The following is a 16556-nucleotide window of genomic DNA, read 5'->3' as shown; positions in this document are numbered from 1 at the left end:
CAGTAATAGTGCTTTCAAAATTTCCTCTGGGCCCCCAGTTCAAATGTATTGTTGATGTCCAGTTTCTACAAGGCTAAAGAGGATCTGCTGAAAGAGCTGAACTTCCAGGCCACGCTCTACAGTGACCTGCCCCACCTGGCCTCTCATCTGCCCTACTTTCCCCCAGAGGAGGATGAGGAGGAGTTTGAGGACGGGATCCATCTTGTTGTTTGTGTTCACGGCCTTGATGGTACGGGAAAAGAGGTGTTTGAAATTCTGCACTAGACAATAACTGGGTAGGCGGAGATCACATTAGCCAGCGGCAAGCGGCAGATTTCCTGTTCTCTATGGTTCGGCAGCGGAACGGTAGCAACGCTGACGTAACGCTAGCGTTGAACAAGCTGAGCTTTGAACAAGCTGAGCGTTGAACTTGGTTCAACTTTCAAAGCGCAACGCGAGCGTATTCAATTGACAAATCGTTTGTGTTGCTTAGTAACGAGACAAAACTTATTATGGTCTGAGCATTGCGTTACGTTTGCCGCTGCCGCTTGCCGCTGGCTGATGTGATCCCGCCTTATTGTTGCTGTTGTGGACAGATTTGTGCATACTGAGAAACCTACTTCCACACTTAGAAATAAGTAATAACAATATACAGTAAGTACCGGTAAGTGGTATTCTTTATAAATGACTACATTTAAGATTAATGGACTGACTCACTTATAATTCATTCTTTCAAACTCTTTGTTCTCCTACAGGTTAAAAAAAACTGCTGCACTTTTAAGTGCTTAAGAGTTTATTTCCCTTGATTGCTTTTTAATACATCAGTGGTGCTTTTGTCTGCCTTAGGCAGGCGTCCCATATACAAACATTAGTCTGTTACAAACTCACACTGATGACTTAGCCGAATATCGTGGCTAAGCTATTGCAACAGTTAATGCAGCAGGTCTATTGCTGTACCCCTGACCTCTGGGCCCCTGTTCCACTTCCTTTAGGCAACAGTGCAGACCTGCGTCTGGTGAAGACCTTCATAGAGCTGGGCTTGCCAGGATCCCGCCTGGACTTCCTCATGTCAGAACGCAACCAGGTATGGCCCAGTTGAAGTCAGTCTGCACAGTGAGCACAGATGTAGTTCTGTAATCATATGACTAATTTTAATACTTTGTTTGTTTTGTCAGACGGACACGTTTGCAGACTTTGACACAATGACAGACAGACTTCTAGATGAAATCATTCAGCATATTCAGCTCTACAATCTCACCATCAACAGGATCAGGTACGAGCATACGTTAACAACAACACAATTGAATGTCTCCATTCATGCATACAGTAGCATTGTTTTAAAGAGTTTGACTCTTGTTTTGAGGGCTTCAGACAACTTAGAAGGGTCTTTTTCCTGGAGTAAGGTCAGCCAAGGTTAGAAAAATGAATTGAAACAAAATCGGTCTGCTACCTGTCTACCCTCTCCATTGATTCCTACAGATTTTAGAGAAAATCTGTCACATCATAATCACACCACTAGACAGGTCCTATAACACAGACATCTTATCGTAATTTACACTGATCATCAGTCTTTCTCCTACACACAAATTACACCCTGTCACTGCAGAGAAACCATAAAACCATAAATCACACTACAAGATACAATGCCACACTATTGCTACTACACCTTTTCTTTTCCAACTGTTTGGGTTCCTGGCAGGTGTTTATCATTCCTATGACATGTGATATCACTAATCCCTGATCTACATAAAGTGATCCATAAAGACAACACGTAGTGCTTAAACTAACATGATCTAGTGTGATATGGATTCTCCCATATATAAGACATGTGTGGACAGGACTTTTTGCTCATTTACTCAATATTAATTTGGCCACATGAGCAAGTAACTAACCTGAAGCACATGTCTGCTCTCTCAGTTAATTAGATAATGGTATAAAGAGAGTTTTCATGGCTTTTGGATTCAGCATCATGATAGAAAATGCACGTTTCAATTTTACCATAAAATGTATCATGTTTAGGCATGACTTTGTATGAGGTCCCAGTATCAGGTGCCAGTATTTCCATAAGCGTAATTATCAAAATAAAAGGTACATGCCTTGAATTCAGCACATTATGTCCTAGCCTCAAATGCATGGGGGGAACTATTTAGTTAAAAGATTGAGAGCAGATAAAGCATGCAGCATCCTTTATCCTTTACATTACATTACATTTGGCTGACACATTGTTAACCAAAGCCACTTACAACATGGTTGTATTAGTTGGTTGTTAGTGATTTAGTAAGAAGCAGTAACTAGAGTGACTCTCTTAGGCCATTGCTAGATTTAATAGGCCTATTACGCTTAAAATTTTATAATATCCATATTTCACATTATTTTCTTTTGGAGATCCTACATTTCTTCACGATGTTCACCCATATCCACTGCACATGTGATGCAGAGCAGGAGTGCTTATAGACTTGCAGTTTATTCTATGGCTTAGTTCTATACTCTACTCTTCTGACTTCTGCCTATCAGAGATGTGATGAAATTCACAAACATTGGCAAACATTTGCAAGTATTTTGATGTTGGCTTTGTGCTGATGACTATGGTTCAACAAAAGAGGGGATCAGTGATGCTATGATTCAGTAGTGGGGAACTTCACAGATAGTATGGAGATGCAAAAGGTGTTAAAAATGCATTTTCCCTGTCTGAATGGGAGCACATATGATCAAGCGTCCATAACAATAGCCAGGTACTATAGTTATCATGAACAACAGTTAATATCTGTTAATGCTGAAATCTGTACATGCTGAATTTTTCATGCAAACAGAATAATGTATGTGGCCTGTAAAGAATTACATTAAAAACATTTACATGTATTAACGTAAAATGATGTTAAAATCACTGGTCATTGGCCATGGTGTTAGTGCTAGCCTGCAATGATCATCTCTAACCAGCAGATGGCAGTATTACCCAATGCTACGATGAGTACCACTGAGGTTTTACTCCCACTCTAGAGCAGACGACCTCATTAACATTATCAAATCATAAAATATGACTGCATGTGTGTATAACAAATATGACTGTTATGTTAACTATTGAATCTTTTTCCTGTTTTCCAGTTTTGTCACCATGAGAGTACAAATGAAGCGCACACACACACACCTACACACACACACACACACACACACACACACACACACACACACACACACACACACACATGCACACACAACTTCGAATGACAGTGCAGCATGCAATGGAATCCCAGCTTTTAGGCTGAGCAACTTTTAAGAAAACTTTTCACAGACTATTTGTCCTGAAGTTTTCCCCAAGGAAAATCCTTTGGGAGTCTAAACACAGAGTGAGACATCTGTTGTCGCATCATCAGTGGTTAAGATGTCTCATCACAGTCTCAAAGCACAGAGCAATTTGACACAAAAAGTTTTTGAGAGTGCTGAAAGATGATGAGATGTAGTGAGGAAATAGAACAGTTTGATGTGAGAAGTGCTTTTATCACAGCTAGTTGTAACACACACGCACACACATACACACACACACACACACAGTAGTTTAGGGATGACTAGTTCTGAAAATGTAACATGTTGTGTTTTTTTTTTCATTACAGTTTCATTGGACACTCCCTGGGCAATGTGATCATCCGCTCAGTTCTGACGCGGCCCCGGTTCCGATGCTACCTATGCAAACTCCACACGTTCCTCTCCCTCTCCGGGCCTCACCTAGGAACCCTGTACAACAACAGCACGCTCGTTAGCACAGGTACCCTAGCTTGACGCCAATATCAGCATTTAAGGTCAACAACTTCTGACCTCAATATTCTTACTTGACCCTTGACCCCCTCATTACCACGCTCCTAGAAAGGTAAACCTGTGACCCAAAACCAATTGTTAACCTTTAAGAAGAATTGCCTATTGATTGATCACACCCTCCTATACAGCAATGTCCTGTGTGAAATTGGACTGCACTGCTTTCAGTGTGTGTGTGTGTGTGTGTGTGTGTGTGTGTGTGTGTGTGTCTGTGTGTGTGTGTGTGTGTGTGTGTGTATACATGGGATGGCTCATGCCTTTGACTCAAACATATTAAAAATTCTATGTATTGAATTGCATATTTCATAAAGAAAAGTTTAAGCACAACATTAATATGCTTGTGTATTACATAAAATCATTTTTTAAAATATGTGCTTATGAAGGATTGTTTGTGTGTGTGTGTGTGTGTGTGTGTGTGTGTGTGTGTTTGTGCGGTGTGTTCTCTGTGCGATTATAGGCCTGTGGCTGATGCAGAAGCTCAAGAAATCTGGCTCCCTCCTCCAGCTCACGTTTCGAGATCACACCGACCCACGCAAAACCTTCCTCTACCTGCTCAGCCAGAAACCAGGTTAGTGTGTGTGTGTGTGTGTGTCTGTATGTGTGTGTGAAAGAAGGAAAGTGGGGGAGGCACAGAGAGACACAGAAACAAGAGAATAGAGGTGTGTGTGTGTGTGTGCCCGCTCAGGTGCAAGGAGTGTATGTGTGTATGAGAGAGAGAGAGAGAGACAGAGAGAGGGAGACAGAATAGAAGAGGGATATATATGCATGTGTAGAGTAGAGAGAGAGAGAGAGAGAGTCCTAATGAAAGGGGGAATAAAAGACAGAGAGGGAAACGCAGACACAGACTCCAGGACAATGAGAACACAACAATAACAGCAAGGAGAATGAAAACACAGACGAAGCAGAAGAGGCAGACTCTGGGAGTAGTGGCGTAGACTTCAACATCACTGAGTTTCTTTCTTTTTTTTCCGTGTTTGGAAGTCATGGTTTCTCAGAGAGAGTGAGGACATCAAATCGTTCTCTGATGGCGGGAGTCTGTCACCCATTTCCCTTTGAGCTCTGCTTTAGACTAAGCTGAGCTACCCTGGAGTCACATCACAGAGTGCCTCCCCTCTTCACCAAAGCCCTGCTCTTTTCCTTTTTTCGTCAGACATTTCGGAGCTAAGCCTGAGAAAGAGTAATGGCTCATCTTCTCATTTGCTCTTTTTTTTTACTTCCCCGCTCTGTGTTTTCATCTTTAGCAATGACAAGCAGGCGACATAATCCAAAACAGCTGTCTGTCAGTCTCGTAGCTCAAGCTAGCAACGGTATAGCAAAGCTAGAGCAGGAGGTGAGGAGGGAGAAGGAAATCAGACAAAAAGAACTTTATCAGTCGTGAGGTGTTAGACCATAGTGGTGTTTCAGTGCTTGTGGTATGAATACAAACCAAACGCTCCAATACAAAGAGAAATTAAAGTAAACTAACATCTTCTGAACGTATCCACCCAGACTTGCATGTGCATGAAAAAAGTCTCTCTCTCTCTCTCTCTCTCTCTCTCTCACACACACACACACACACACACACACACACACACACACACACACACACACACACACACACCGTGAAACAGCTAATTGGCTTTTGTCTCTCCAGGACTCCAGTTTTTCAAAAACGTGGTGCTGGTGGCGTCTCCCCAGGACCGCTACGTTCCGTTCCACTCCGCTCGCATCGAGATGTGCAGAACAGCTCTCCGGGACCGCACGACAGGTGGGCAGTTCAAACCTCAAACCCAAACCCACTCATGTCAAGCCCACTCACCTCTAATCAAGTAGGAGCATGTCACAGGAAACAAAATATATTACATTACAGGAACAGCGAGTCTTGGGTCCAGAATGTTCTGGACTGGTTTAGTGATGAGATTTTTTTTCTCTGAACTGGTTTAGTGATGAGATTTTCTCCCTAGCGCCGGGCTACTTAAGTCCTGTATGAGATCACTGGAGAGGTTCAGTTTGTTGGGAGTGAAAGGTTCTTCATGCAGCAAGATGAACATGATTACTGTCGCTGTTGCAGTATGTATTGTAAAAGGAAAATGTTTTGATTTGAACTTGACCCTACCGCTTCTCATATCAAACATAACTACATGGCTTTCAACATCCTTCTGTCAGCTGGTTCATGGGAGGTCACACATGTTTCCTAGTATGCAAGGCAAGGGTGTCACAGGAGAGATTTCATCACAATGTCTGACAATAACGGGAGTAGAACGGGAAATCTGTGACAACCAATCTGCCGTCAATGCCAGATGGAGCAATGTAAAAGAGAAAGCATGTGATGTGACTTCTGATCTATTTTGGGGAGTTCTCTAATGTGCTGGTGGCAGTGGGCCCATTCGTTCTTCTGCTTTCAAACAACAAACAATCTATTGTGTGTTTAACTTGACTATTTCCTTCAGGAAAGTGTTTTGTTTCTTGTAGAGATGAAATCCCTCAGACATTCCAAAGTTTACTTTTTAGCAAAGCTCTCCCTGGAGGCTCATTTTTAGAGGGAACAGCAGATGTAACTGGCACATTCACAACTTTGATACACCCCTGCAGAATTGGCAAGCGTGCCAGTTAAGAGACTATATGGATTGCTCCAATCACTTTAGTCTAACCACTATACCACATCTAGTTACGTTCACCTCCCTGTCATGATAGTAGAGCAGGAAAGTTTGGTCAGATTGGACTACGGTTTCACCGATTTGCCTTGTTGAGTCGGTAGTTTAAAGTTTGTGTGGCGTGGTGCAGTAGAAATAGCATCACCAACTGTCAATTGTTTGGTCCCCAGTTCGATTCCCAAACCTACTGTTGTCAGTCTGCAACTTTTGGTAGAAATGTCTGCTAAATATCAGTCTCCTTTACCTTTAGGTGGGGATCACATTGGAAATAATGAAGCAGTAGCCTTAAAGCGTAACACAACACTCAAACCATAATAATTCAAAAGAAGTTATATCTTGTTCCTAAGTCACACAAACGGTCTACGTTCTATTGCCTAAACCGACAATTGATAAGCCTTGCATTACACATTGAAAGTTGATCAAGTTCAACATTTTTGTTTTGTTTCAATTATTTAACGCTAGCTAAACGCTGTCCATCCGACTGTTCCACTGCCAAACCTTAGCAAAAAATAGGAAATCTGCTGCTTGCCGCTGGTCAATGTATGTAGTTGCCCACACATACTGTACAGTGTTACTCCTATATTGAACATTTAAAGAGCCACTGGTCATCTATCCATTATCTGTGATCTCCATGATAATCAGAGTTGAGAATTGAATGTTAAAATCTACCACTGCATCATTGCTGTTAAAGGTGTGGTAAAGGTAAATCAGTGTGACTTACAAGCCACTGACTTCAACAGACAATAATGCTGCATTATAATGCTCACTTTGTAACTGCTATCCCCTTGTACTTATGCCGTTTCTAATTAGGATTGGGCTGAACTTAAGCTCCCCATAGCTATTTGCTTTGATGTGTTATTGCTTCAGAGGCTTTATTGGCTGTTGCCGCCACGGCATACTAGTGGCCTCAGAGTCTGCTATGTAATACATTTTGCCTCGTTAATGGAAAAAACTGCAAGAAATTTGAGGCTGCACAATATCAGACTGTTGCCTCTGACAGCAAAACATGTCCATCAAGTCACAGTCAGACACACGTAGAGACAACTGGGACTAACTGAATCTGTCTGCCAGCAAAAGTGATTAAAGATTAAAGATGTTGTTGTTTGTGTGTGTGTGTGTGTGTGTGTGTGTGTGTGTGTGTGTGTGTGTGTGTGTGTGTGCATGTGTACGTGCGTGTGTGCATGTGTGGAAACGTGCAAGCGAATATACACAGCTTTTTTTTTCCTGTCTGAGGAAAAACATGAAGTCGGGATTTAGTGATGCTTTTGTGTGTGTGGGTAGGGGGGGGTGTTGTGTCTGTTTATATATATGTTTACATATTTGCATCTTGGAAGGATGATGCAGTCTGACACAGCTCTTCTTTGTGTGTGTGTGTATGTGTACATGGGTGTGCATGTGTGTCTCAGTCTTTAAGTCCTTGTCATTCTTTTTCTCTTGGCGACAGTTATCATAGTTATTACCATCACCTGCTTATACTCTGTGATGCAGCAAAGTGTGTTTGCATGCTCTGCCTGTTTCTTTTGTATATGGATGCTATACAGTATGTGTGTAGGTATGTATACTGTATTTATGTGTAACTACATTCATGTGAATCTCTTCCTCTTGTCTAGGCCCCGTCTACACAGAGATGATCAACAACCTGCTGCAGCCACTGCTGGGCTCCAAGGACTGCCGCCTCATCCGACACAACGTGTTCCACGCACTGCCCAACACCGCCAACACGCTCATCGGCCGCGCTGCCCATATCGCCGTCCTTGACTCTGAGCTCTTTCTGGAAAAGTTTTTCCTGGTGGCCGGGCTCGACTACTTCAAATAGACACACGCCAACCAGGTTCTGTTCGGTCAGAGCTGCTCTCTGCTGGGTCTATAATGCTCAGTATTCAAACGCCAAGTGGTAAATAAAATAAAATGAAGTGTGTATTATATGGTAAATATTATGGTATACAGTATATGAGGTTCCAATTGTTATTTATTTGATTTATGTTCAAGTCGAATACCCAAGGCCTACACCATCTGACGAGAAACTCCATAACAAATGATGTCACTGAGACTTGATGGGTAGGCTAGCTGTAACCATATTCGATACTGATGTCTGCCTTTATACTATTAACTTATTAACTCTGTCACATCATCACGGTTACTATTTATTATGAAGAAATGCATGGTTTCTCAGAGTTCTAGAAAGCGCGTAAAGAGCCTTAGGCTATGAAGCACTACCAGACTGTATTTACGATCAACACCATTTAGCTCTCTTGCCATTTATGACTTGAAGTCAAAGCCACTGGGTGTCATTCTACTTGAAGGAGAAAGTTCTAGAAGTGTTTTGAGGAGAGGAATGATCCTCTCTGTACTGTACATTTTATTATATACGATATACATTTTAGCCCACAGATGTCTGTGGGAATATTTTTACCATATGAGAAAACAATTGAACACTTCTCTCTGAGAAGGAACATAATTTTATTTTTTATCGACTCATGTACGTTTCGTGCTGTACATATATGATTTCATGTAATTGTGACGGCTTGAATTCATATCTCCAACAGACCAAATCAGGATAGTGTTCCATTTTGTGTGTGTCTTCCTATCCTAACTTGTGGTAACACGTTGACGTTAAAGCAGATCTAATGAAGTTTCTGTGTGTTTCAGTGTAATCGACTGTCATGTCTCAACTCGGTTAGTTCAAAATGCTAACCACATATTGCCTTAATTGTCTAACAAAGGCTTAACACAGTACTACTGCGTCCTATTATTTAACGTTTTAAAAACATTACATTACATATGTTGTAATGTTTAACCACTGACTGCATTTATTTACTACTGACATTTGATTAATGAATCATGCAAACCATTTGGTAACGTTGAAACCACTATGTAAGTATTGGCCTCTGTTTATTTATGTATGCCTCTGTTTTTATGAATTATTTTGTATGTGTGTGTGTGTGTGTGTGTGGTGGTGGGGGGAGGGGGGTGTAGGGGGGTATGGGTGTGTGGGTCCCCATCATTTGATGATCATTTTGATCTCCCAATTCAACTCCCAGCTTTTACTCAAAAGTGACATGCATACAGTACATCTTGAAAGATCTCATTCTCAGATTGAAGGATCCTACAATGGCCTACAAAGTAGCTTGATTTTACTAGAACGTTTGTTTGCTTTAGAAATGATTTTTGGAATAGGTATAATGTATGATTTAACTGTAATATGTATCTATTGTTTGATTATCAATATCTGTTATGTGTCTGAAATACCACTGCCATAATTACCCTTACTTTGTTAACTCTGGGGTTTTGCAAGCCATTACCTTTGCTTACTGTCCTTGAAAACCAGAGTGACGTGGGTAGAAAAAAGGAAACATACAGTGACAAATGGAAGTGCTCTTTCATTGGCAAAATGGCTTTCTGCTCTCGCTGTCACTCATTTGTTGTGGTCATTGTTTGTTTCTTTGTTTGTTTTGCGGTGACACCGCACCATGCGCAGGGTGTCATTGCATGAATGACTGCAATTAAATGACCAACCTCAGGGCTATGGAGCCCGGTGTCGTTTGGCACTAGAGTAAGCAAGTCTTTGCCGGCTGACAGCCACCGCATCATTTTCCCAATGACCCCTTGCCAAAGTGACCCCTGCATCATACCCCCCCACCCACACACACACATCTTCTTCGTCCCTCCTTTAGGTACCTTTCTCCACCCATCCCCCCGGTCTCTTGTGTGCAGTGTGTTTGCAGTGCTGACTTTGTGGGTGAGGTGAGACGGGTGTTGTTTACCTTTGCTCTCCAGCATAGCAATGAGGCAGGTGTTTGCCAATCTGGTCAAGGTCAGGCAAGGACACGTGCGATATTACTTCGGTGCACTCTGAAGGACCCTCCAACACTTACACACACACTCACTCATATGCTGAACAGAAACTCGCCTTCGTAGTGGTGGCATTTTAGTTCAGTGGTTCCAAACCAGTGGCTCACCCAATATGTGAAGTATTTCTACAAAAAAAAAACATAGATGTTTGGGGCTGTGCTTCTTAAGTATTTCTGGAATGGCAAGAGCCAGCCAGAGAAGGCATCTGTTAAAATACTATTATCTGGAAGACTTTCTTCTTTACTGTTGAATTGAGGTATTTAGGGGTTTGGTACTTTATACTGGTTGAACACTGCTTGTAATCAACATGATTTATTACAAAAGTATTGCTTTGATTGGTTGATGGGGAGTGAATGGAATAACATATGGCTAGGCATTGGCTTACTTCATGTTGGGTTACTTATAACATCATCAGGGTTTAGTCTGTGATGATGGTTGGGGAGCTGTACTGTATGTTATCCCCTGTTTCACACATATCATGAATTACAATTACATTGAGTGCACTCAATCTCGACAGTATACTTAATGTGCTGGGTGGCTGGTTGCACTTTCCCCGAACTGTGTGATGTTTAAACCGGTTTTGTATTTTGTTGTTAGATTTTAGATCAGTTTGACACTTTGCCCTGCTGAGTTTTTGAAGGATTTATTGTTTCAGTAATTTATTATGTATGTAGAACAGTCATTTGTGTATGTGAGTGTGTATGTATGATAAAGAGAGAGAGAGAGAGAGTGTGTGTTGGCCCCTCAGGCAGCTTTTTTGTCATATGTGACATGCACTGTTAGCGAAGTGCGATCTGATCCTTAATTTGACTACTGTTGCCTCCCAGCCATCATTGTGTGGTCATCTTTCATAATCCCTTCTGTATCAACTCATGAATGTAAAAAAGAAAAAAATTAAATTAAGTCACTGTGAGACTGTCACAAGTATTTAATTCTGTATTTATTTAATTTAAGAGGTACTCTGTATAGAAGCTTAACTGTGCCAATACTAATATTTTTCTATGTTTGCTTTCTGTCTATGTCTCTTGTTGTAGCTTGTGGCCCATGTAAATACAGTATATATACTAAACATATATCATTATATTATGATGAATTACATCATATATTACAATAAATATTATCTTCTAATAACAATCCTCTCTTGCGTTTTTATTGAGTCACAGACAAAACAAAATCCATAAGGGGCAATTATCTAACATAACCAAAGTTGAAAATGTTTGTCAATCACATTAATCTAAAGAAAGGACAACTCTTGGGTCTACCTCTATAAACTCTTGTGTAGATGAAAATGACAAAGTTTATAATCAATTTGTCAACTAAGCCTATGATGTATTGCATTTTAAAATAATTAAGGGTATGTACACATCTTGTGACATGGGGTTGTCAGTCACCTTCTGTTGTTTGCCCACGGTTCACAACCTCCTGGTTGTCACCATGGCAACTCAAGACCCATTTGTCAGGGAGCTGGCCTGTCTGTTCTGTCAGCTCGTTTGTCATCAAATTAATAGGCCTTGGATGTAAACAAGGTTTCCTGTAAAACAAGTCCCATCTACCTCCGCCTCTATGTCCCCTGCCTATGTTCGTCCCCTGCCTTCTGGAAAACAAAATCAATATAACCCCCACACCCACACTTTGGAGGCGTAATTACATGTAGTCTGAGGAACTCCCCAATCCTCTCTTGCTATACACCCCCCCCCCTACATCGGCCCCATCCCTTCCTCTGTCTCTCTCGCCGTCTTTCACGGAAGAAAAATGAAAGCCCCTTGTGTTCCCCACACAAAACGATTGACCATTCACTGGCCCGTCACTCACCTTTGAGATTCGTATAGCGAGCAGACACAGGGGCCTGTTTACCTCCGAGACTCACCCGCCCCAGGCCCGCCCTCGAGCCTTGTGTCATTTCTCCTTAAGCCATTAGCAGCAAGGGCGGAGAAAGGAAAATCATTTTTTCCTTCACCCTTTTTTTTTGTTGAAACCTTATCATTAGCATTTGATGGAGAGAGCTTTCATGCCATTGTTTGCTTTTGTGCAGGGAGACATTGTGATGGAGAGTCGCATGTAGTTTGGAATGACACTGTCAATAAGACCCAACCCAAGGGGGAGTAGCCTAATTACTAGGACTGGATATAGCCAGTTAGAGATGGAGCGCTCTCTCTTTCTCTCTCTCTCTCACACACACACACACACTCACACACAGCCACTCACTCTCTCTTTCACCCATCCTGTCTTTCTCTCTTTCCATGTCTGTGTCTTCCCTTCTTTCTTTTATTATCTCATTATCTCTAATTATTATGATTAGGTTTGTTTGCAGTAAATGGGTGGCGGTGGATGGAATTGAAGACACTTGGGAAAAAGGCTCACCTTGTGTGGAGGTGATGTCATATTTCACCTTGACCTTCTTTCAACATGTTTTCTCTTTAGGCATACTTTTATTTCTTAATGTTTCTTCTTTATTTATCCAAGGTCCATCTCATTGTTCCTGTCTCCCTGTAACTTGGTTCCTATGCAGAGTGGGGGATCAGAATGAATATACAGTGCTGTTTGAAAGTATGTGAATCCCTTGAACAGTTGGGAGTTTTCTGGAAGGTGGGGGGGGGGGGGATTGTTATATTCTTAATTCAAAACCAGACAAGATGGGTTAAGTAAAAGCATATCCATATGAATCAGAAGGAATATACAGTGCTGAAAGTATGTGAATCCCTTGAACAGTTTGGAGTTTTCTGTTGTTTTATCATGATTTTCTTACTTTATCATCACCAGTTTTTAAATTGTCAGGTGTGTATGATTATCAAATGCATGGACTTGTTTAGAGGGAATTGCATGAGAGGCCAAACAATCATGAAACATGGAATCAATGTATGTACAAATGTAAGTGAACCCCCAGCTGCATTGGTAAAGTCGAATAATTGCTTAATCTAAAACATATTTAGGTGCTGAAACAATCAATTAAGCATACTAATCAAAAAGATTTCCATAGGAAGGGGTTTGAGCAGCCATGATTAAAAGAGAGAGGAAATCCAAAAGTATGACTAAGAAAGGTATTAAGAAAGATAATAAATTAAGTAAAAGCCAACCCACACATCACCTCTAGAGAGTTACAGACCTCGATGGCAGCATCTGAAATAAATCTACATGCTTTTACTGTACAATCAGACGAAACTGGAACAAACACAATGTTCATGGGAGGGTTACTAGAAGGAAGTCTCTGCTCTCAAGAAAGAACAAAACTGCAAAAGGTTGTGTTCCATGAAAAAACATGCAAACAAACAAACAAAAGATGGTAACACTTTACTTGACAGTATCGACATAAGAGTGACATGACACTGTCATGAACACACACACACACACAGTATGGGTGGCATTGTAATGGTTATAATGAGCATATCCTGGAGCTGAGACCATCCTGTCCATGACAGCTATTGGGAATGGACTATAAACACACTGTAATCTCTTGTGGTTGCAATAGCACAATTTTGCTTGCAATAGCTATACTTGAAACTTTAATAGGCCCAGGGCAGACTTTGGGCAAAACATGCCATGGAACTCTAACAAAAAGAGAACAACAGAGTAACATCATTCCTTTATTAAACATTTTGTGGTTTACTCAGTTTCATTTCTTGGAAGTCTTTTAAAGTTGTGTTCCCTAGTGTTTGTACATAATGCAATATCCACACTCATCAAGTATTCATGTAGCCATCTGTACCTCAGTACAGTTACTGAGCCAGCACCGTTTCTTTTTTTTTATACACACACGTATAGGATATGTATGTATGCAAACACACACACACACACACACACACACACACACACACACACACACACGTATACCCTTCACCCCCATGTACACTAAGCAAACAACCAAACAGCTTTATTTGGAAAGCCTCATCCTCTCTCTCAGACACAGATGGCCCAGTGCAATTAAACACATTAGAATCATGCAGCCTGCAGTTTGTCTCTCTCGGAGAAGTAAATATGTTGTGTCTGCTCGCATCCTGCCCACTGACACGTACACTTGCAGTAATTAGCTTGTGGTGTGCCACTGAATGCACAGTATTGGGGGCACCAAAGTCTCAGGCGACTGGTATTTTGATGAGGACTCTATATGATGTAAACCTGTGACAATACAATTGGAGAGATGCTAAGTTGACTTTGATTTAATCCAGAGATAAAATCATTCTATAAACTTTAACCACAGAAAAATAAATGTTTCTGATGAGCTGATGAGTCTGCTACGCTCCCGGTCTTTCTATGTGAATCAAAAAAGACATTGAAAAATAGTGGTTGCTATGGACACATTGGTGTTGGTAGAAAGCTATGTATGTTTTGCTGTTTTTTTATGCAGTCTAGTCTAGTTCCAAGATGTTGTTATCAGCTGTGGTGCTGATTGTGCTATTTGCAAAACATACATATGTTACCATATTGTATGTTGTAGCATCTAAGATGCTTCTATGTCAAGTTTATACCTTAAACCTTTCACTTTTACTCTCATGGCACAGCGTAAGAATCAGATAATTTGCTAATTTGTCAACTACTACACAGTTACATAGTTTGTCTAAGGGAAATGATAAGTAACATTTAGAGTTCCAATTGGAACGATTTGTGATTTCCTGTCCAGGCATTTGTCAGAGCGATATGTTTGTGGCACTATGATTCATAACCCATTTGATGAGCGTCTGCAATCCATTTGTCAACTGGAGAAAATACCTGTGTTTCATGGAGGACGTTCTGGAAATTAATTCTGTGAGGCCTGCCCACCACAATCAATAACAGACCTGAAACCAACATATGACAAAGATTTGGAAAAATCACTTGTTGTCTGGGCTCTTTGTCATTGTTTTTCAATTGAACTTAAAAAAAAAAAAAAAAAAAAAAACATTTTGACAAATGTAATTACGACATGACCTCAGGCCATTTGTGGAAGTTAATTTAAGTTTTAGTGTTCAGTTAATGAGATTACCCTACTCTCAGATCCTTTAAATCATTCATTTTGCACTACAAGCAGATCCTTATATTGTAAGCCACAGAAAGTTATTATTTTCCAAAAATGGTACATTAAAGTTAATGAAATTATTTAATTCCCAATAAATGTCTATTTGTTTTCATTATAGTAACCTCACCACCTTCAGCGCAGAATTCCAGCATGTGGACGTTGAACAACCATGGCAGCAGACTTCTCACCAGACTTCACTAGTCTTTAAATGCTGCTCAGCCTTTCATCGCCCAGCAGATGGCGCTCATGACCACGGCAGCTCACGCCAGACTCCGGCGCGCGGTGTGATCTACTGACCTCCACCAAATAACACAGAACCAACTATCTGACAGAGGTCTCACCGCACAACGGCCAGAGTCACCCATTTGTGATTGTTTGTGCAAGGTAATGTCTTGATCCTTCAGCCACTACTTCCCCCCGAAATGACATTTCAGTTAGATTACACAATAGTGTGCACAAGACAGATGATATTTGCCGTCACATGCCCAGATTCATTTGCCCAGATTCACTACACAAGCCCATACGATACACAGTGACCTCTGGCTTTTGCGTATTGGTTGCAAGGGGTTTAAGGATGCTGACTGTGAGAGTCGGGTAAGATATGAGGCAAAAGTATCGATCCAGAGACATTTAACATCATCTGCTTGATCCTGGGCCTGACATGCTACACCGAGGCATGTGTCCTGTCCCCTCAATGCGGACATTGGGCTACTGAAAAAGTGCCAGGCCTAGGTTGCAATAAGATGTAAACATTATATTTAAGTTCCACTGAAGGGGCGGGTTTCATCTGACGTAAAAGCGCCAACTGAGACACTTAGATGGAGATGTGTCTGGGAGTTTATTTCGGCTATATTGCCAAGGTTAAAAGCTTTTCTTCAGAGCATGAAGAGTCAGTAATATCCTCCCTTCGCTGTCTCTCTCTCTCTCTCTCTCTCTCTCTCTTTCAGCAACACCCACCATTCGGCAGTCAATGGATTTGGCTACAGTCGTTGTAATTTCCGACACAATGAGGCGCACAGGGAGGTTAATGCGTTCTCCCGGCCCAAAAACTACAGCGATGCAGGGAAGGATGAGAGAAAGACAGAAGGAAAGAGAGGAAAGAGAGGAAGGGAGGGAGAGATAGACATTGATGGAGAACAATTAGAGGATAGAGGAGATAGCTGTCAGAGCAGAAATATTGCAAAAAGCATATGGATGCATAAATATTGAAAGGAGAGAGAGCGAGAGATGGACAGTGATGGAATGCAATTAGAAGTAGAAAGATGTTGCTGCCAGGCAAGACAAATTGCATAAAG

At 41.2% G+C, this 16556-nt stretch overlaps 1 protein-coding gene across 2 annotated transcripts in view; it reads left to right on the top strand.

The window, feature by feature from the left end:
• The window catches only part of fam135b (family with sequence similarity 135 member B), a 50183-nt gene extending 40833 nt beyond the window's left edge, over positions 1–9350 (top strand). For both annotated transcript variants that reach the window (XM_076301887.1, XM_076301886.1), the window contains exons 14-20: positions 63–229; positions 972–1063; positions 1155–1252; positions 3588–3739; positions 4244–4354; positions 5420–5533; positions 8030–9350. In XM_076301887.1, the coding sequence (XP_076158002.1) occupies positions 63–229; positions 972–1063; positions 1155–1252; positions 3588–3739; positions 4244–4354; positions 5420–5533; positions 8030–8235 (940 nt within the window). In that variant the 3' untranslated portion in view covers positions 8236–9350. The remainder of the gene's footprint in view (positions 1–62; positions 230–971; positions 1064–1154; positions 1253–3587; positions 3740–4243; positions 4355–5419; positions 5534–8029) is intronic.
• The last annotated feature ends 7206 nt before the right edge of the window (positions 9351–16556 follow it).

The sequence above is a fragment of the Alosa pseudoharengus genome, unplaced genomic scaffold (genome assembly GCF_046254945.1).
Source record: "Alosa pseudoharengus isolate Yale_2024_CS ecotype anadromous, Long Island Sound unplaced genomic scaffold, YU_APseudo_1.1 YU_APseudo_1.1_scf_23, whole genome shotgun sequence".
Classification (NCBI taxonomy): Eukaryota; Metazoa; Chordata; class Actinopteri; order Clupeiformes; family Clupeidae; genus Alosa; species Alosa pseudoharengus.
Note: the sequence above shows the minus strand (reverse complement) of the source record. Positions and strands in the feature narration are given on the sequence as shown.